The sequence below is a fragment of the Arachis hypogaea genome, chromosome 5 (assembly GCF_003086295.3).
Source record: "Arachis hypogaea cultivar Tifrunner chromosome 5, arahy.Tifrunner.gnm2.J5K5, whole genome shotgun sequence".
Taxonomy (NCBI): domain Eukaryota; kingdom Viridiplantae; phylum Streptophyta; class Magnoliopsida; order Fabales; family Fabaceae; genus Arachis; species Arachis hypogaea.
The window spans coordinates 67,308,939-67,331,304 of NC_092040.1; the positions used below are offsets into that span (position 1 = coordinate 67,308,939).

At 37.2% G+C, this 22,366-nt stretch overlaps 1 protein-coding gene and 1 long non-coding RNA gene across 6 annotated transcripts in view; one reads left to right on the plus strand and one right to left on the minus strand.

Moving 5' to 3' along the window:
* The window catches only part of LOC112801645 (probable plastidic glucose transporter 1), a 38,983-nt gene extending 17,169 nt beyond the window's left edge, over positions 1-21,814 (minus strand). For 3 of the 5 annotated variants that reach the window (XM_025844511.2, XM_025844510.2, XM_025844509.2), the window contains exons 1-4: positions 21,501-21,814; positions 21,276-21,408; positions 20,433-20,633; positions 14,570-14,669 (exon numbers count right to left, since the gene is read on the minus strand). In XM_025844511.2, the coding sequence (XP_025700296.1) occupies positions 14,570-14,669; positions 20,433-20,633; positions 21,276-21,408; positions 21,501-21,687 (621 nt within the window). In that variant the 5' untranslated portion in view covers positions 21,688-21,814. The remainder of the gene's footprint in view (positions 1-14,569; positions 14,670-20,432; positions 20,634-21,275; positions 21,409-21,500) is intronic. The other 2 variants (XM_072237292.1, XM_025844512.2) reach the window with 1 other exon arrangement.
* LOC112801646 (uncharacterized) lies at positions 15,820-16,927 on the plus strand. The gene is made up of 2 exons (XR_003202006.3): positions 15,820-15,933; positions 16,691-16,927. It is a non-coding gene; the product is annotated as an uncharacterized lncRNA (long non-coding RNA).
* Positions 21,815-22,366: the final 552 nt, after the last annotated feature.

The following is a 22,366-nucleotide window of genomic DNA, read 5'->3' on the forward strand; positions in this document are numbered from 1 at the left end:
TCTGAAAAGTCAGTTAGTAGAAGCCAGCTCGTAACACCTTTTTGCCAGTGACTTGCCCCCAGATGAATTCCATGGATTTCACTTTGGGTTTCATTTAGAACCTTTTGTATTCGAAGTCAGGAGGTGTTGAAATCCACTTTTATAGAGAATATTACAAATTAAGGTGTAGTGTTGAGCTTCTTTCATTAATCTCCTTGCCTCCCTTTACTCTAGAGAAAGGATGTTGAACTTGATATAATCAACACTTGGAGTCACCCGTCTCTAAATTATGAGGATGTCATTCTTGTCAACTTCTTTTGATACTGAAGGTGACTATAATGTTTCTTAGATCATGATTTTATTATTGTCTCAAACTTTGTATTGGCTAGTTTGGAGATTTACTGTTGAAGTAGATAGGAACAACTAGGTAGGAGATGAGCTTTACTCTTGCCACAAGACTTTTATGAATTCTTCGAAAGCTTGTTCATATTCTAGGTTCACAGGCCCCTTTTATAGTAGAGTTTTCTCCTTTTATTTTCTTGCTACTTTTTTATTTTGCGTTAGGTCCAAGTATTAATGGTTCACTGAATCCTACTATAACCTCTATTGGATATGACTTGTTAGGCGATTTCTTTCTCCCACCCCCTTCTGCTATTGGAGTATATTCTTCGTGTGATAATTTATTTTTTTCCATTATATACTTCCTCTTGACAGGTTAACTTTCTTCTAAGTTTTCCCTTTCTCTTCATGACTTTGATGTCTCTTTCATAAAAGTGATTATACCACAAAACTTACATTTATGTTGTGTCCAATTTCACTATCATTGTTTGGTTGTGCGATTGTATTTTTTGTGCCAGCAAATCCATTGAACAAATTCCTTTTACAAGACTTTTTTCATAGTTTCTGACGTTAAGTCTTTAAGGCTTCTTTGGACACCATTCTCGAAAAAGATCTTTTTTTAAATGATATTTTTAAAAAAATCTTTTATAAAAGTAAAAATAATTTTATATTTGGATATCTCACATAAAAACATCTTTATGTTTGGATAAAATAAGATAAAAGTACTTTTTATTCATTTATTATGTGAAAAACATCTTTTTTTAAGAAAAAAAAAGATCTTTTAAAAAAAGATGTAAATTGTAACTTCTCGCAAAAGATATTTTTTATTTTTCTAGTACTTTTACTATTACTATTCAAAATTTGCCAAACACACTAAAAAATAAAAAAGATCTTTTTTCATAGAGAAAAAAATCTTTTCTTATCGATTTAATGGTGCCCAAACAAACACTTAATCAAATCAGTTGTTTCTTCTGCTAGAGTAGTATCGATCTTGTTTCCTCCTTTCTTTTTCACATATTTTCTTTTGCCAATCAAATTTTCTTTTAGTTAAACATTCTTTTCTTCAGTTGGCTTAAGACAATGCTTTCTTTTCTTTTGTTTTGGTTGTGTGTGCTTTCTTTTTTAATGTCGTTCATCTTTGTTGGTGTGAGCATCAAATTCTACAACAGGATTATTTTATTATATTCATTGGCAGTGATACAATTTGTGAGTAACCAACGAAAGATGTACCCAAATACGGTCTCATATCCCTTTTATTTGAATCTCCTTAGACTCCACTTTGGGAGTCGGGCTAGCGGGTTTGGTTTTAACCAGTGGTTGAGACGCAACCAAAGCATGAGAACCCAGATTCGAAATAGAGCGGTCGGTCCGTAATTCACAGTTGCTTTGTTGTTCAACCTAAAGAGGTAATCAGGAACCTTCAAGATCATAGAGGAAGCTTCAGAGCGACCTCGCTCGAGGGCTTCAAGATCATGGAGGCACTAATGTTGAGGGCGTCAAGGAACTAGCTCTTGCGTTTAATGGAGCCATTGGGGAAGGAGCTAATGCTGCCGGCTCGAGAGGTGGTGTTGATGGAAGAGGATTCAGGAAAGGAGAAGAGGCAGGGATGGGCAGATTTGTGGCTTTCATTATGTGCGACGCAGTCGTACCCATCCTTCCTGTTCTCCATGTCTTGGTGGTGATAGAGACAAGCGTCCCTCCACTGGCGAAGGTAACAAAAACATCAGAGAGGAGAAAGGGAGAAGCTGTGATGATGGCAAGGAAGGTTGCAGGAACACCGGCGAAGAAAGTAGCCAAAGAGCAATGGTTTCCATTCTTTCTTCATGATTCAGTATGGCCATTTTATTTATTTATTTATTTATTCCTAAAATTTGTGCACTGGGAATATGCAACTATTCCATTACCATAAGTAGGTATCTGTGGTTGATTTTTCTGTCTGGTGTGTAGATCGGCACTAGAAGTAAAAATCTTTAGAGTGGATCACCACTTTTTTTTTTTGGACGATGCTAATGAATTTGTGGTTTTCAATCCACCATGGTTGGTGTTGTCATCATCATATTGAGAAGGTGCATTAGGGGCTAGTGTGTTAGCCGCTGGTACGGGTGCAATATCCTCGTATTTGTCGTTTAGTATATTTAATCAAATTTAACTATAGAAGCAAAATCATCATCCCCATTTGATATCGTCTGTCCATTGGGATAAGTTTTTACGGAGTTTTTGGTATCATGGAAACTGTATTCCAAGCCTCTTTTTAATATGCTTGCATCTTATTCATGTCGAATGGTTGTCTGACCATCTTGTTGATCATCTGCCATTATCAAGTGTTGAGCTTCAGATCCCGACAATGGCACCAATGTTCCGTCAGTTACCTAGAACGGTGATTTGGGCCTGAACGTGAAGTCTAGACTCCTTCTGAGGCAGCGTCCGACTTGTGTTGGTACCGAAGTGCCACCATTCGAGTTCCTCGTAAGGAGGTGGAGATGGTACCTGCAAGAGACTCTGATACTTAAGTTAGCAAGGGCTTTAGGTAGGTTTTTAGTAAATTGGAACGTAAATATACTTCAGGAGTGTTAGTGTACTTATAGCAGATTAGATAACCATCTTTTGAAGTAATTCCACCTTTGAAAGTGGATAACCATTCCCTTTGTTGGAGATGTTGTTGAGATTTTCCTTCTAGATAAATAGGAAATATCTTAGGAGTCAGTTACTTAATTAGATAAGTGGGACCAAACTCATGTCACTGTGTCCGACCTCTATGAGATCGGGTAAGAGTAGATCAGAACAATGTCTGTAGGTTAAGCTTTATTCATTTTGAACTTGGCTAAATTGTAGGCTAGTGCATGAACAGATGGTAATGCTGATACTGGTTAAGATTATGGACCTAAATAAGAAAAGAGTAAATAGAGACTGAAAATATATGAATAATTACTCTGATTGAATACGGTGTGCTGTAAGGAAGGAACACTAACCTCTATTTAATAAACAGGGAACCCCTAATTCTAATCAAATAAAGAAAAAATAATGAAAACATGGCAAATGTCCGAACTTATTCCAAAAAATACTACTGGATATTATGATTTATATCTGTTTGTTACACACCTCAATGACTCCTTTCCAGTTTATGTATCGAAGGAGAGGCAAGAAGAAAATAATCGAATGAGGTCTAAGGAGTGAGGGGAACCAAATTTTAGGGAGTTTGTTAGACGTGAGAGGTTATATATAGAATAAGAGGAGCAATTGGAGGTTAGGAAGAATGTAGAGTAAGAATAAAGAGAGAATTGGCCTCTCAAATGTCGAATATCAGTTCTATTATTTCTAATACACTTATACACACAGTTATTCTCTGTTTTAGGAGATATCACAATGATACTTCCTTCTATGTGATTTCATATTCTTCCTTATTCATATTCTCTTCTATTACACACTACTGCATTCATATATTGCAGCAACTTAATTCTGTTTTGCTTTCTAAATATCTCTGGGAGACTTACACTGTTTCTTAAAAAACGTAGTTAAACACTTGATTGGAGTCTAAAAATCACCTTGATACATAATAACAATTAAACAAACAAGCCAATAAGCATGTGTGATGCGTGAGCATCTTGTCTATCTTTTCCTAGTGAATTTGCACTTAAATTGTTGAGTTTAATTAAGAATTAATTATATTTTAGCCACTATGGATGCTATTTTGAGTTTTGGGCAATTTTATTTATTTCAGATAGCATTCGACGAAATTTGACAAAGTCTCTGCAGCATAAGAATCAAAGGAGATAGCTGCGAAGAGCGACACGCACGCGTGCCTGACGCGTGTGCATGATCTAGAAGTTTCCACGGCAACGCGTGCGCGTGACTGACGCACACGCGTGAATTGAAGATTTGCTCAACGACGCGTCCGCGTGACTTGCGAAGAAGACCAGCGATGCATACGCGTGACTGACGCGTACGCGTGACGTGTGCAATCTGCAAAATTTACAGAAATCGCTGACGTGAATTTTGGGCTGCATTTTGACCGAGTTTCTGGCTCAGAAAACACATCAGAAGCTGCAGAATGGACAATCAAGTGGTCCCCACCCATCAGCTGAAGACTTGTTAATTAATTCAAATTTAAATTCAAATCTTATTTTTTAGGAAAAGATATTATTTTTAGTTTTGAGATAATTAGATTTTAAAATTTATGAGGGACATTCCATTAGGAAACTCTGTACATTTAGACACAGTACATTTTTACCAGAACCATTATTTTTTCTTCTCTGAACCATGAGCAACTAATTCTCCATTGTTAAGGTTAGGAACTCTGTCTATTTGTATGAATTTATTCGTTTGATATTTTTAATTTAATCCATGTTTAGATTTATATTTCAATAATTATTTTCGCTCTTTATTTTATGAATATGGGTGGAACGGAAGTATGACCCATGTTCTAATTGAGTTCTTGTAAAACTTGGAAAAGCTCTTTACTTGAACAACAGCTTGAAAATATATTATACTAAATTTCTAATTGTTTGTATTTAACGAGATACGTAACATATAATCCCCTTATTTTTGGATAATTAGGATTCTTTTGGCATATAAACTAGAAATTGATCATCACCCTCTAATTGGAATTAATTGACAAAGGAATTGGCAGTTAATGAATTTTAGAGAAAACTAGGAAGGTCTAAGGAATTAGGGTCTAGTCACATATAGTTTGCCATGAATTAAATCTTGCATGATTAAATTAGTTAGTAAGAAAAGTTAATTCGGAAAAATAGATAACTCTAAAGCCTTAACTGCCTTCTTCATATTATTCTCCCAACATATTTATTGCCTGTCTTCTAAATTTACTGTTTAATGCTTTTGAACTCTCAAACACTATTTTCTGTTTGTCTAACTAATCCTATCAAACGCTATCGTTGCTTAATCCATCAATCCTCGTGGGATCGACCCTTACTCACGTAAGGTATTACTTGGTACGACTCGGTGCACTTGCCGGTTAGTAGTGTGGATTGTAAAATACCGTACCAAGTTTTTGACCCCGTTGCCGGGGATTGATAGTGATTAATACTATCAGTTGTTTGATTGCTTAGATTAGGCATTTTAATTTTAAATTTATAAAAATCTATTTTTTAAAAAATATTTCGAAAAAAATTTTTTATAAATAGCACCAATATTTTTCCTAATTTCTGAAATTAAGTTTCGTGTTTTGATTTATTATTTAATATTTTTATGTTATTATTTTACACAGATTACCTCACTGGAAATTCTCTCCACTCTGACGTAGAGATTCTCATTCTTTCTTATTTTCTGATTGTTTATGCGCAGGAACAGAGACAAAGAACATCTCTTCGACTTTGATCCCGAACCTGAAAGGTCTTTCAGGTGACGTTTACAACAAACAAGACTTTACAAGGCTACAAAATCCACTATGGATCCAAATAATACTAATAATGCTAATGGGACAAACCCGAATGGAAATGAGCAACAAAGGAGAGTACTTGGCTCTTATTCTTCTCCTACTGCAGATCTCTATCGAAAGAGCATTGTGGTGCCTCCTATTGTTGTGAACAACTTTGAGTTGAAGCCCCAACTGGTCACTCTGGTACAACAAAACTGCCAGTATCATGGTCTTCCCCACAAAGACCCAAATCAGTTTATTTCTAATTTTCTGCAAATTTGTAATATTGTGAAGGCAAACGGAGTAAACCCAGATGTGTACAAACTCATGCTCTTCCCGTTTGCACTGAGAGATGGAGCAAAACTATGGCTAGATTTCCAACCCAAGGAGAGTTTAGATACTTGGAACAAAGTGGTTACTGAATTTCTCACAAAATTTTTTCCACCAAAGAAGCTGACTAAGCTTAGGATGAAGGTTCAGACCTTCAAGCAGAAGGATTGTGAGACTCTATATGAAGCTTGGGAGAGATACAAGCTACTGACTAGGCAATGTCTTCCAGACATGTTCTCTAAATGGACTCAACTAGACATCTTTTATGAAGTTTTGGATGAAATGTCCAAGATGTGTCTAGATAATTCTGCAGGAGGTTCATTGCACAAGAAGACACCGGAGGAGACTACTGAGCTTATGGAATTGGTTGCTAGCAACCAATATTTATACTCATCTAACAGGAATCCTGTGAACTCTGAGGCTCCTCAGAAGAAGGGTGTCATGGAAGTGGAAGCTCTTAATGCTATTCTTGCTCAGAACAAGCTTGTGTCTCAGCAAATAAATTTACTTACTCAACACATGGATTGCATGCAAGTCTCAGCTATCAACACCCAAAACCCACCTCAAGAGATCTCTTATGACATGGCAGGACATTTAATGCAGAATGACAAATATGATTATGCTCAATCCTTTTCAGAACAGGTTAATTACATGGGGAGCGGTTCTAGAAATCCCAATAATGACCCCTATTCTCAGACATACAATCAAGGATGGAGAAATCACCCAAATTTTGGGTGGAAGGACCAACCCCAAAGACCTCAAAATTTCAACAATAACTCTCAGGGCAGTTTCCAACAGAACAGCTACAATAACCGCCAATCTCAGCCTCAGCAAGCTAACTCTAAATCCAAGGAAGATTCTAATTGAGAGATGATGAAGAGTTTTATGCAGAAAACCAAAGCCTCAATTAGAAACCTAGAAGTGCAAACGGGTCAACTGAGCAAGCAAATACCTGAGAGGTCTGCAAGTACATTTCCAAGTGATACAGTGGTGAACCCAAGAGAAGATTGCAAGGTTATTCAATTGAGAAGTGGTAAAACAGCTGGCTCTGAGACAAGGGCCAATGAAGAGCTAGTTGAAAAAAAAAACTCCAAAGAAGAAAAAGAAAGAAGTGGAGCACACCTCCCCCAAAGCGTGCAGACAACCCATTCCCTAACTCTCTAGACACGTATCCTACATTACCAAAGGCTCCTGAATACAACACAAAAATGCCATATCCTCAGAGACTTCAGAAAGCTTCAAAAGAAAAGCAATTCTCTAAATTTTTAGATGTCTTCAAGAAGCTACAGATCAACATTCTCTTTGCAGAGGCTCTTGAGCAAACGCCTCTCTATGCTAAATTTATGAAAGAATTGTTGACCCACAAGAGGAACTGGAAAGAACAAGAAACAGTGGTGTTAACCAAAGAATGCAGTACCATTATTCAACACAACCTTCCTAAGAAGATGCCAAACCTAGGGAGCTTTATCATTCCTTGCACCATTTGAGATATCACCATTCAGAGAGTTTTATGTGACCTTGGAGCCAGCATCAATCTCATGCCACTTTTAGTGATGAAAAAGCTTCAAATTGAAGAAGTAAAACCCACTCATATTTCTCTTCAACTTGCTGATCTTTCTATTAAATTACCTGTGAGTGTTGTTGAAGATTTACTTTTTAAAGTAGAACCATTCATCTTTCCTGTTGATTTTGTTATATTAGACATGGAAAAGGAGGTAAAATCCTCTATTATACTTGGTAGATCCTTTTTAGCTACAGGTAGAACTCTGATTGATGTACAAAACGATGAATTGACCCTAAAGGTCAATGAAGAACAGGTGGTCCTTCATGTTTTTGAAGCTCTCAAGCACCTTAATAGTTCTGAAGGGTGTATGAAAATAGATGTTATTGAACCACTTGTTCAAGAGGTACTGAAAGCTGATATGCTTGATGACATTCTGGATCCTATCTCTGAGTATGAATTAGTTGAAATTGATAATTCACCACCCCAGAAGGCTATGATTCACACGCCTAAAGCAGAGGAGAAAGCCCCCAAGCTTGAGCTCAAATCCTTACCCCCTTCTCTGAAATATGTTTTCTTGGGTGAGAATGACTCATATCCAGTAATTATAAGCTCTTCCCTGAAGCCTGAAGAGGAAGAGGCGCTTATTGCAGTGCTCAAGAGTCATAAAACAGCTCTTGGATGGACCATTAGTGACTTGAAGGGGATTAATCCAACCAAGTGTATGCACAAGATCCTCCTTGAAGAGAATGCTAAACCAGTTGTGCAACCACAAAAGAGACTCAATCCAACCATGAAAGAGGTGATCCAAAAAGAGGTAATGAAACTATGGAAAGCGGGAATTATTTATCCTATTTCTGACAGTCTTTGGGTAAGTCCTGTGCAAGTAGTTCCCAAGAAAGGAGGGATGACAGTGATCAAGAATGAAAAGAATGAACTTATTCCCATAAGAACTATCACGGGATGGAGAATGTTTATAGACTACAGGAGGCTCAACACTGCTACAAAGAAGGATCATTTTCCCCTACCTTTCATTGATCAGATGCTTGAAATGTTAGCTGGTCATGCATTTTATTGTTTTCTAGATGGATATTCTGGATATAATCAAATTACAGTGGACCATCAAGATCAGAAGACAGCATTCACATGCTCCTTTGGAGTATTTGCCTACAGAAGAATGCCTTTTGGACTTTGCAATGCTCTAACAACATTTCAAAGGTGTATGCTTTCAATTTTTTTGATATGGTTGAAAAGTTTATTGAGGTATTTATGGATGACTTTTCTGTTTTTGGTAATTCTTTAGAATCAAACCTTATTTTAAATTTGAAAAAATGTCATTTTATGGTTACAGATGGTATTGTTCTTGGACATCGAATTTTCAGTAAGAGAATTAAGGTTGATAGAGCAAAAGTGGAGGTAATTGAAAAATTACCACCACCAACTAATGTTAAGGCAATCAGGAGTTTCTTGGGTCATGCAAGATTTTATAGAAGATTTATAAAAGATTTTTCTAAAATTGCTAAACCTCTAAGCAACCTCTTGTTGCTGATGATTCTAATTGTTTGCATGCTTTTGAAACTCTAAAAGCAAACCTTACCTCTGCCCCCATTATAACTCCCCCTGACTGGGATCTACCATTTGAATTAATGTGTGATGCTAGTAATTTTGCTATAGGAACTGTTTTAAGACAGAGACATGGTAAGCTTGTACATGTCATTTACTATGCCAGTCGTGTGTTAAATGATGCCCAAAAGAATTACACAACTACAGAAAATGAATTATTAGCTATTGTGTATGCTGTTGATAAGTTTAGGTCCTATTTACTTGGTTCAAAGATTATTATTTATACTGATCATGCTGCTTTGAAGTACCTTCTAACCAAACAGGATTCTAAACCAAGATTAATCAGATGGGTGTTGCCCCTTCAGGAGTTTGATATTGAGATAAAAGACAGGAAAGGGTCAGAGAATCAATTAGCTGACCATCTCTCCAGAATTGAGCCGGAAGCAGGAGTACAACCACCCACAGCTGTGACTGAAATGTTCCCGGATGAGCAATTGTTCCTCATTCAGCAGGCACCATGGTTTGCAGACATTGCAAATTATAAAGTCATGAATTTTATCCCAAGGGAGTATAGTAGGCAACAAGTGAAGAAGCTGTTGACTGATGCAAAGTACTAGATTTGGGAAGAACCGTACCTTTTTAAAAGGTGCTCAGATGGAATAATTCAGAGATATGTCCCGGATGAGGAAAAGCAGCAGATTCTTTGGCATTGTCATGGGTCTGATTATGGAGGCCACTTTGGTAGTGAAAGGACAGCTACAAAAGTCCTTCAGAGCGGATTTTACTGGCCAAATCTCTTCAGGGACTCAAGAGCATTTGTGAAGCACTGTGGCAGATGTGAAAAAGCTGCAAATCTTCCTGCCAACCATGAAATGCCACAGGAGGGAATTCTTGAGGTTGAGGTGTTTGATGTGTGGGGTATTGATTTCATGGGACCTTTTCCACCCTCACATTCAAACAATTATATTCTAGTGGCAGTTGACTATGTGTCCAAGTGGGTGGAAACTATAGCTTTGCCCACCAATGATGCCAAAGTGGTAATGAACTTTTTTCAGAGATATATCTTTAGTCGGTTTGGTGTCCCACGGACACTCATTAGTGATGGAGAAAGTCATTTCTGCAACAGACAGCTGGACTCTCTTCTGCTGAGATATGGCGTCCGTCATAAAGTGGTAACCCCTATCACCCTCAGACAAGTGGACAGGTTGAAGTTTCCAACAAGGAACTTAAGATGATTCTAGAGAAGACCGTTAGTATTTTCAGAAAGGACTTGTCTAGGAAGCTTGATGATGCTCTTTGGGCATACCGAACAGCGTACAAGACTCCCATTAGCATGTCCCCTTATCAGTTGGTCTATGGCAAAGCCTGTCACTTGCCAGTTGAGCTGGAACATAAAGCTTACTGGGCAATCAGGTACCTGAATCTTGATTCAGAAGCTGCAGGAATCAAGCGAATGCTTCAGTTGAATGAGCTTGATAAATTCAGATATTCAACCTATGAAAATGTCAAGCTATATAAGGAAAGAACCAAGCTACTACATGACAAAAAGATTGTCATTAGAGTTTTTGAGCCAAGAAAAAGAGTGCTTTTATATAATTCAAGGCTCAAATTCTTTTCCAGGAAGCCGAAATCCCGATGGTCAGGACCGTTTGTGGTTACCGGAGCTTCACCATATGGCCATGTTAAAATACAGGAAGAGAATTCTGACAGAAAATTTACAGTGAATGGCCAGAGGTTGAAGCAATATCTTGGAACCGAGATTGATCGCCAGAGATCCACTCATCTACTGAATTAGCAAAACTGACCATCAAGCTAATGACGATAAAGAAGCACTTATCGGGAGGCAACCCGATGATTTCATATCCTTAGTTATTTTTTGTAGTAGTAGTTTCTTACTTATTTGATTTTTACTGAGTTCTTACTAATTTTCTAATCATGCAACTATTTTATCTCAGGAACCGAACACCTCAAGCTCTATATATAAAAAAACGCATACGACGCGCAAGCGTCACTGACGCGAACGCGTCAATCATGTGTGAGTCACAAATAAAATTTGACAGAAAGTTGAGCGGGAATGGCACCGGAACCAACCTATTAGCACAAACAAACCACGCGTACGCGTACTCCACGCGTGCGCGTCATTTGTGATTTTCGCCATTCACGCGGGCGCGTCCCCGACGCGAACGCGTGACCAGCAAATTCGACGTAAAAGAGTGTTCGAGCAGAGAGTTGTGTTGGCTTGGAGCAAGAAGTGTGCTAAAGGCACAAGTTAGAGCACGCAGACACATGACTAGCGCGTTCGCGTCAATCGCACATAAGACCATCCACGCTAGCGCGTGCATGACGCGAACGTGTCGTATGAATAATTGGCTCCCAAGCCATGTGAACAGAGAGTCGCGCAGGCGCGCGGCTGGCTTCGCGCGAATCGCACAAAATCCAGGGCACACGAACGCGTGCCTGACGCCAAGGCGTCATTATGAAGAATGCGCGACCCACGCGTACGCGTGCTGTACGCGTACGCGTCGCTTGCGCCGCCCAGTTTTCTTTTTCTCTCTCCCAATCCTAATTCTCTCTTATTCTTGTATCCTTTTATTTTTCTCTCCTCATAATATTCGTCTCTTCTATTTTCAATTCTTCTTTGCTTGAAGACAAGCAAACCTTTAAGTTTGGTGTTGACGCTGCGCTTATGAATTTTCTGGCACAAAAGGGAGGCGAATCATCTTCACTAAAGAACACAACCTGACGAATAAAGCGACCGCTAAGATAACTAAGGTGGTTGAGTTCCTTTCATTTTTATTCCTCCCAACTTTTTCTATGTTAAGTTCCGATTTTCTGCTATTTTACTTTGTCTGTGCATGATCCTTTATTAGTTAGAATCCTATAACTAGTTTAGTTTTCTTTTAATTGCTTTAACGCTGAAAAGATGTTTCATGTACCACTCACTGAACTTGAATCTAAAAAGAAAAGAAAAAGAAGTGATGTATTGCATGAAAAATTGAGTTAATTCTAAGAATAGTCTGATTTACTTAAAAGTGGTGGTATTTTCTATGATTTTTGAATGCATAATATAAACAGTGCATATTTGAATTTGAATCAAGGGATGTTAATGTATAAGGAACAGGAATTTAGAGAATTATTATGACTTCTCTGAAATTTAAAAAAATTTAATCTTTTAAACAAAAGAAACAGCAAAATAAAAGAGAATAATAATAATCAATAAATAAAAGCAAGGTCCAAGGCTCTGAACATCAATGATTGGGGAGGTTAGACATGATTAAAAGCTCAAAGAGTTATTTCTCTAGTCATATGCTTGTGGTATGATTGTGTCAAGAAATCCTTGAGACAGAACACTTAGAGTCGAGACCAAGTGCGTTTAACAAAGTATGCCAAAGGCTTTGAGCACCACTGTCTGTGAGTAACTGAAAGAAAAATCAGGACTCAAATAAAGTCCCCCAGTTAAGTACTTGTGGTGTTTTTGTGTCAAGTAATCCTTGAAGCAAAACATTTAAAGTCACGGCTAAGCTTAAGGTGCAAAGCACCAAAGAAAAAATAAATTAAAGTCAATTTTGATGTGTTCAAGGATTAAACTGAAATGTAAAGATCAGAGAATTCATAATATTATTCGGATTCTAATTTCGAATGACCATGACATCCTCCTGGTTCAAAGAAGAGTAAAATATCAAACATATTCAGGATTGCAGTTGTAAACCCCCACTATAAAAAAAGAGAAACGAGCTTAATCGAACTATCATTCTCATGCAAATTCACAGCATAAGCTTATATTAGTTTTGGTTGCTTGAGGACAACCAACAGTTTAAGTTTGGTGTTGTGATGCGTGAACATCTTGTCTATCTTTTCCTAGTGAATTTGCACTTAAAACTTGGTTGCTGCAGAATGGACAATCAAGTGGTACCCACCCATCAGCTGAAAACTTGTTAATTAATTCGAATTTAAACTCAAATCTTATCTTTTAAGAAAAGATATTATTTTTAGTTTTGAGATAATTAGATTTTAAAATTTATGAAGGGGATTCCATTAGGAAACTCTGTACATTTAGACATAGTATATTTTTACCAGAACCATTATTTTTTCTTCTCTGAACCATGAGCAACTAATTCTCCATTGTTAAAATTAAGAGCTTTGTCTATTTGTATAGATTTATTTGTTTGATCTTTCTAATTTAATCCATGTTTAGATTTATATTTTAATAATTATTTTCGCTCTTTATTTTATGAATATGGGTGAAACGGAAGTATGACCCATGTTCTAATTGAGTTCTTGTAAATCTTGAAAAAGCTATTTACTTGTACAACAGTTTGAAAATATATTATACTGAATTTCTAATTATTTGTATTTAACGAGATACGTAACATATAATCCCCTTATTTTTGGATAATTAGGATTCTTTTGGCATATAAACTAGAAATTGATCATTACCCTCTAATTGGAATTAATTGACCAATAAATTGGTAGTTAATGAATTTTAGAGGAGACTAGGAAGGTCTAAAGAATTAGGGTCTAGTCACACATAATTTGTCATGAATTAAATCTTGCATGATTAAATTAATTAGTAAAAAAAGTTAATCCGAAAAAAGAGATAACTCTAAAGCCTTAATTACCTTCTTCATATTATTCTCCCAACATATTTATTACCTGTCTTCTAAATTTACTGCTTCATGCTTTTGAACTCTCAAACACTACTTTTTGTTTGTCTAACTAATCCTATCAAACACTATCGTTGTTTAATCCATCAATTTTCGTGGGATCGACCCTTACTCACGTAAGGTATTACTTAGTATGACCCGATGCACTTACCGGTTAGTAGTGTGGATTGTAAAATACCGCACCAATGTGGTTTCTGTATGAGCGAAGAACATGTTCCTTCAAATGGGCCTCACTATCAAATAAGTGATGATATTAAAAAGAAAGTATTGCATCATTCATAGCTTTTCCTTCTATTAGCTAAGGTCCTCTTATCTCTGTACTCTTCTCTTCTCATTAATAAGCATCTGCTGTGCCCCAAGCCAATTTAGAAATTAAGGATCTAATCGTAATTGAGTGAAATATAGACTTGGTGGGTTTTTTAACTAAGTTGCCTAATTGGAAAATGAGTAAGAGTGGGCATTGTTATAAGAGAGAGGTGGGAACTATAAAAGGCTGTGGGAAGTAGTGAGAAGACATGGAGAAGAGGAAAAAAGATAGGATCACACTCTAGGAGAGAATCAGGTGACTTGAATACCTTCCTTTACTTGATAATGATTACAAATACTGGGAAATTTGGTGATATCTAATATCACTCCGTCTCCCTTGTCTTCTATTACTATTTCTTTCTTCTACTTATTCTAGATGCCAGGTTCTTACAGAATCACTAATGGAAAATTCAGGACCTAGTATATGGTGTTGACATGAGCTAAATCAACCTAGTATCATTAGAAAGTAAGAAAACGGTTTCCAAAGCTAATATAGTTGATATCAACAAGTACCTCAGATATGTATATGGGAACAAGAACTGTATTCACGCCGATACCAAGACCAACCAGAAATCTTCCTCCAAGTATATCATTCAACGAGTGGGCTTTTGCACTGGACATAAATCAGAATATGTAAGTTCTGACCATTTTGTAGAAAAGCAACAAAAGTGTTAAATCATAGCATTTGCCTTCTGATCAATATAAGTAATGATGAATCACACGGGATCACAAAATAGTGATCAATCATCTAATACATAACAAAATCATATTTTAAAAGAAAGGATATGAACAGAAAATTCATTAACTACATTAGAGAAATATTATGAAATCCCTGTTACCTAACAAAATTTAAGTATCAGAAACATAGTTTACAATCATTAACAGGAGCAAAAGCCATCACCTTAATAAAAGGACAAGAGAGAACAAAAAGAAGGTAAACCCTGTTAAATAAGTTCCCAAAGAATAGAATGAGTAGCTATATGACAGAAGCAAGTTGTTTGTTCCTTTTAAGCTAGTTTAGCAGGTTTAGGAGCAGTAGGGCTAGGCCTAGCTGCTACCTATAAATACTAGGGATTGGTTAGGTTTAGTCAGTTGGAAAAATCTGTTCATTTTGTTAGTTCAGGAGAGGGAAATTGTCTCCACAGTTGGTTAGATCCAATATTTCAATAACGGGATTGTGATTCACAATCCCTAGTATATCAATAAAATCCAATGTTCTGAAAACCGGACCGGACCGGCCGGTCGAACCGGTTTAACCGGGAACTGGCAACCAAAACGGTCTGGTCCGCTGTCTATAACTGCTCTGTCAAGAACCGTTTAAAAACCGTTGAACCGGACCAGAACCGGCCGGTTGGACCGAACCGGAAACCGACCGGTTCCTTAAAAACGACGCCGTTTGGAGTTTTTTGGAAAAAAGAAAAAAGGGAAAAGCAACGCGTCACTCTCACCCAGTCACCCCCTTCCCCCAACACCCCTCTCTCATTCGTGAATGCCACACTCATCTCATCTCCTTCTAAAGCAAAGTTCACAGTACTGACAAACCAAAACCCTAGCCTCCTCCTCAACGATTCTACTACCGCCGTGCGTGGTTGTCGGCGCCTCCGTGGGTTCCTCCTTCCCCCTTTCCCGAGCCAAAACCCAGGACCTCTATTCTAGCGCGGCACGTCATCCCCATCCCTGGCTTCTCTATTCAAGCCTTGGAGCAGCTCGCCGTCGTCTCGTCGCCGTTTCGTTTACAACCCAGAAAAAATAAACAAAGCTTTGGTAGCGCTGAGAGCCCCTTGCCCCCTTCTCTCCTTCTCCTTGCCCCCATCCCTGGCTCTGTTAGTTTGTTTAATTTTGCTTCGCATCCGCTCCTTCCTTTTAATTTTGCCATGGTTAGTGGTTACTGATGAGTGATGAGTGATGGCTCTGTTTAATTTTGTTTCTGGTTACTGATGGGTTTGTTTAATTTTGCTTCGCATTCGCTTCTTCCTTTTAATTTGCTCTGTTTACTGATAAGTGATGGCTTTGTTTAATTTCTGAATGCTTTGTTCTTGTTCTTTTTAATTTCTGGAATTTTTGTTCAAATTTGTGTGTAATGTTTTGTAATGTTTGATAATGTTGCTGTTTTGTAATTGCTGGTTGCTGGGTGCAGGTTTAGTGTCATCACTATTTTTGAGTGTTTATGTACTAATGTTTGTTGCTATTTTGTCATTGCTGGTTACTGGTTGGAGGTTTAGTGTGATTATTGGTTAATGTTTTGTAATGTTTGTTGTTGAAAGCTGATTGTTGAGTTCAGATATGGTCTTGTTGCTGAATGCTGTTTGTGCTGAATGCTAAGTGTTTGTTGCTGAATGCTGCTGCTGTTTTTAATTTCGTGAATGATTTATTAATTTCATTGTTCTTAACTGCTGTTCTTGTTAAAAAATTTGCAATTGATATTTTGATTGATTATATGCCTCATGTTTTTAATTTCACTCTGCTTCTAAGCTTTGAAATCAATTTATGATAACCGATGCAATTATTTAGTTGAATAACTGATGTAATTATTGAGTTCAAGAGATTGAGTTTTTTTGTTCTCATTATTAGTAAGACATGGATAGTTTAGAATTTTCTATTTCTTTCCCTTACTTCTGAAGTTCATTATTTCAGAAGGTTTAGTGTTGGCTTCAACTTTCAAATGGGAATTGGGAGCTGGTGAAGATAATAACATCTTCTGGAACTGAGTCTGTTGTTTTACTGCCTGATGGAAAAGTAAGATTTGATCTAGAATTACCATAGTACACAGTGATGTTTGTTCCATCTAGCTGGACTCAGTGAGACAACTGGAAAGTGTTCTTTTAATTTAACCTTGTTAATCATATCTTGTACAATTTTGGTTGCCATAAATCCCTTCAAGAAAGTTCTTCAGTATGGTAATGATTATATTGAAGCCTACAAGCGTAAGAATCCTGTTTTGTTTTACTTTTTTACTTAGCTACATTAAGGCTATATTCTCTATTTTTAATTTGTGCCCTGCAATTCAATCCAACTATTTTTAAAGAAAGTATAATTATGTTAAATGTCAACATATTTGCTGTAAATTTGAATATTTTGATGATTAATTACATTTAGTTGGTGATATTTTATATAGGATTTTAAATTTGAAAGATATTTTATGATGTTTATTTATAATATTTATTATTTTATTAAGGAACGGTTTTTCCGGTTGAATTACGGTTAGACCGGTTAGACTAATAAACCAGTGAACCAGTGACTAGAGTGGTTCAATGACCGGTCCGATTTTCAAAACCTTGATAAAATCCCTAATTCTACTAGATCTTAGTTCCTATCAACTGGTATCAAAAGTCCACGGATCCTGGTACTTATGGTGAATGGTGCAACCACAATCGCACAAAATGGAAGGGAGATTGGATGCGATAGAATCACGTTTTCACCGATTTGAAGACATGTGTCGCACGCTACAGGAGATGCTGCAGAGGATCGATAGATGAGTGGATTCCATGGATCAAGGTGCTCTAATCTGCCAGGACCGGAGTTCTCCAGCATCGCACCAGGCCGCCAGCGGCTCGCAAGGAAGCAGAACCGCACCGGAGCAGTGGAGAAAACTAGAACTCCCAATATTTTGTGGTGAGGATGCGATGACCTGGATCAAACATATGGAGCAGTTCTTCTTGCTCAGTGCGGTGCCGGAAGAGGAGTGGCTCACGGTGGCGACATTCGCCAAGGAAGGCCGCACGTTCACGTGGTTCTGGTGGTGGGAAGCAACCGCGCCGACGCTGCAATGGCAGTCCCTTCGCGTGGCGTTACTGCGTCACTTACAACCTGAGCGGTTGAAGAGTCCCTATCAATCACTGCTAAAGCTGCAACAAACCAGCACCACGAAGGACTATACTGACCAGTTTGTGCTACACGCACGTCTGCTGCGAGGTCTGGCTCCAGAATTATTGATTGACGTGCTCTTGAATGGATTGAAGCTGGAAGTGAGTGAGGAATGCAGGCTGTTCTCGTTCCAGACCGTGGATGAGTTGATGGAGTTGGTGCAGAAGGTGGAGAATCGTAACATGGCACTGCGGGCTGCTCCTAGCCACAGTGTGGGTACGCCTATGACACAGAACTTCGTTACTAACACGGCGGTACTCGTAGCGATGGCGACGGGTCCGGCAAACAAGGGTGCGGAGTCAAGGGTGGAGCCGCCAAAACGGCCGAGGGATGCGTCACCTTAGCAATCAATGAGTTATACAAAGCTAAACGAGCACGAGGCAAATGCCTTTTCTGCGATAAACCATACTCAGCAGAGCATGTGTGCAAGAACAAGGAATTCAAATTGCTGGTTATGGAACCTGAGACTGAGGAGGAGGGTTGGTCGGAGTACAAAGCCGTCCCGGAGTGGAGCAATTGGAGCTCCTTTCCAGAGATCCACCTTGAGGACAAGGTGGTTGTCCAGGGGGGAGTAATGATATAAGCGACTCGTTTGATCCTTTTAAGCTAGCTTAGCAGGTTTAGGAGCAGTAGGGCTAGGCCTAGCTGCTGCCTATAAATACTAGGGATTAGTTAGTTTTAGTAAGATAGAAAAATATGTTCAGTTTGTTAGTTCAAGAGAGAGTTGGTTAGATCCAACAGTGTATTTCAATAAAGGGACTATGATTCACAATTCCTAGTTCATCAATAAAATCCCTAATTCTATTAGCAGTTCCCACCAATTTGGCTCAAAATCATACTTCAAACTATGTGATGCCCTAAAGAAGCATCATATAAAGGAAATTTCCAATGTAATGTTCTTAGATACCAAAGTGATAGAAATTGTAATGGGAAGCTCAATAAGCAAGACTAAATAGTGATATTCATTCAACTAGCCGAAGAGAAAAAGGGATCTTTCAAATAGTATTACTGGCAATAAGTTTACAAACCACTATATCCCACTAGGATAATGCATGAACATTACTTTCTAAAGTAACGCCCGGATAGTATGAGGTGATCGAAGGACTTTACAACCTGCTAACATCATCCACATTAAGAACGTACCAAGGTTGCTTTGTTAGGAACCTACAGTTTGTTAGTTTAAATAAAGGTTAAAAGTGGGAATGGACAGAGAGGATTAGAGAGTAGTGGGAAGCTGCACACTGTAACCAACTCTGCAGAGTTAGCATAGGCCATAGGCAGCAAGATGAGAGACTATCTGTATGAGTGTGTGAGAGAGAATACATTCAAGCATTAGTTTTAAATAGGCTTAGGAGAATAAGAGCTGCTATAGTTCTCTAACTTGCGTTTCTTTCTATTTTTGCAATTCCTACACTGTTATTTTCTACCTAAGCCGATACAAATATCAGACTTTGGTGTGTGAACAAACACATAATTAATCTTTTATCTCTGCCTATTTCCTATGATTTCTACCATGCTTTTAAGATTAGAGATTATCCCAAAGAAACCCTAAATGGTAAATGTTAACAAAAAATCTATATCTAGCTCGAAGAAAAGAAAAACTATGTAATTAGAAAATTGAGGGAAAAGAAAAAAAAGAAGAGGAACAAACCTCTCCACACCAATCTTAATTAAGTTCTTGACAGCCAATTGTAAATAGCTCACTACTAAATGACAAAGCTCATCAACAACATAATTCCAGCATATTATCTTAGCTAAAAGAAAGGTACAAGCCTTTTGTTGGACTCACTTTTCTGTCTAAAATCTAGGCTACAATGGAGTGTGGAGAGATGAAAAACAATAAAAACAAATCAGGGAAATGACAAAAAATAAAACAGCAATAGCAAAAGGATAGATAAAAGAAAAGAGAAGTCCTATCATACAAATGAACTGTTTGCAACCAAAGGTTTTAAGTGCACACTATTAGATGCCCATAGTCGCACATCGAGTAGCATGAGATGTTTTATATAGTACTTAAGAAGAGTGGTTCTTCCCCTTAATAGCTAGCTCTTAAGATATGGTTCCTACTTCCCTCGGGTACTTAAAACACTCATAGTAAATTATGATCTTTACTGGCATATCATATCCTTTTGGGTCACTTCAGATATGGATAATTAAGATATCAAAGTAGGCTTTTGGCTTTGACTAACACCTTTTAACTGTTTTTAAATACTTGGAACCATATTGCATGCAAACTTTCTACCCAGTGATTCAATTGAATTCGAATCAAATTAAAACCAGTTAGCCTTTGAAGTGTGCACCATTTGTTGGAAGAAACTGCAGGTCTCAAAATTCACAGAAATGAATCAATTATGGAAATAATATTATCCAAAACTTTTGATGCCCTAATAGACAGTTATGAAGTTAAGAGGATTCCTTTTCAAATTTCTAACATGAAAACTTGATAACATCTACATATGCAAGAATAAACAGATGCTGCAGTTAAATTTCATGAACCATGTTATTATGTTACCTTGTTATAGCCCCAAGAATTAAGGGTATGGTATCAATCTGAAATGTGAGCCGACAACCAAGTTTATCTGCCAAAGGACCAGCACTTAAGCTCCCAATAAATGCACCAGCAATAAAAATACTGACAACAAGTCCCTCAAGAAATGAGTTTCCATCAAAGCCAAGCTCTCGAGCAACAGAAACAATAGGGCCATTCATTACTCTGCAAAACATGTGATTTTTATTAATTCATATATAGCTGGAACATAAAAAATAAAAAAATAAAAAACCTAAATCATTGCATATTTCTTAAAAGTCAAATTTACTTGTGCTATGGTATATCAGATCAAGAATCACAGATAATGGAACACAAATATTGGGTTTCGCTTTACAAGATCAAGGAGAAATACTGCACCTACCCTATCGAACGTAGTCTTCAACTATAACAATTTTAAGCCTTTAATCTCATTCTGTTATTCTAAATATATTGAAGTGCACCCAATCCATGAATTGTCATCTTATTAAGAGAACACATCTCATATATCATAGTAAAATTCTTTTAATGATATAACAAAACTTAATGAAACAATAACTTAGAAACTTTGAATACCAACATTTGACCAAATTAAACCGCTTTATTTATAATAAGTTAAAATCTTGATTATTAGATCCTATGTCATGTAACTATCACTTCAACACTACCGAAACAGTTATACCTCAATTCCCGAACAGAAAAGAACAGCAACTTTCAGTTTCACACAGCTACATCTTCAGCTATTGTGAAACTTCTTCTCCCTCTACCAACACCTAACTTAGTAGAATGTAATTAGAAGTTAAAAGCAGAGAATTATGAAGAGAAACTGACCCAATATGATACCCAAATATAAAATTGGACATGGAAGCAACGAGAACATGAGGAAAAGCAGGCAACCACCCGTAATCAAATCCCCCGCCGCCACCCCTTTTATTATCAGATGAAGAAAGCTTTCTACCTTCATCTGCAGCATTAGTATTTTGAAGCTCAGCAAACAGATACAATATAATAATCTCACAGGGGAAAGGAGAAAAAAAAGAAACAAAATTTCAAGACCTTCGGGAGTAGTTGCGGAATCCGGCAACTGATCCTTGAGGGCAGAAACTCTGAGTCTGGGACTGGAATGACCAAACGAGCATTTGAGGGCACCATAATGAAGCTTTTGTGTTCTTTTTGCTTTAGGGAAGTAAAGGTTTGGAATGGAAACAGGAGCAGAAACGATCGCTGCTGAAACGGGCCACATTGGATATCGTCTAAACACCACAGCTTTTTTTTTATTACAACCCGACCACCCGTTCGAATTCTTCTCTTTTATTTTTTATTTTTTTGGTGACTACTGACTTGGTTGGATTCATTCGTTCATGCTCAATATACTGAAGGCTTGGTTCAGTGGTTGGATATGTTTTAAAGAACAACTTTTTTTTTATTTTTTAAGAGATTTTATAAGAAAGCAAAAATAATTTTATATTTAAATATTTTATATAAAAAAAATATTTTTATTTATTAATTATATTTGAGTATAATAATATAAAAATATTTTTTATTATTATGTAAAAAATATTTTTTTAAGAAAAAAGATGTAAATTATAGTTTTTTATAAAAAAAATATTACTTTTTTAGTATTTTTATTCTTATTATTAGAAATTTATCAAATCCGCTAAAAAATAAAAGGATTATGCTACACATCCATGTAATTTTGTATCCAAGTTGGCTCAACACAAAAAAAAACCTAATACCTTTAAATGAAACGTGAAATACACGCGTCCAACACACACGAAACGACCGCTCTTACCCAACGCTTTTTCTTTTCTTCTTCTTCTCTTCTCTCCTGCGCTTCTTCTTCTTCTGAGGCTCGTTTACGCACGGAGCATCTTCTTCTTCTTTGCCTTCTTCTTCGCGTTCCTCCTTGTCCTCATTCTCCT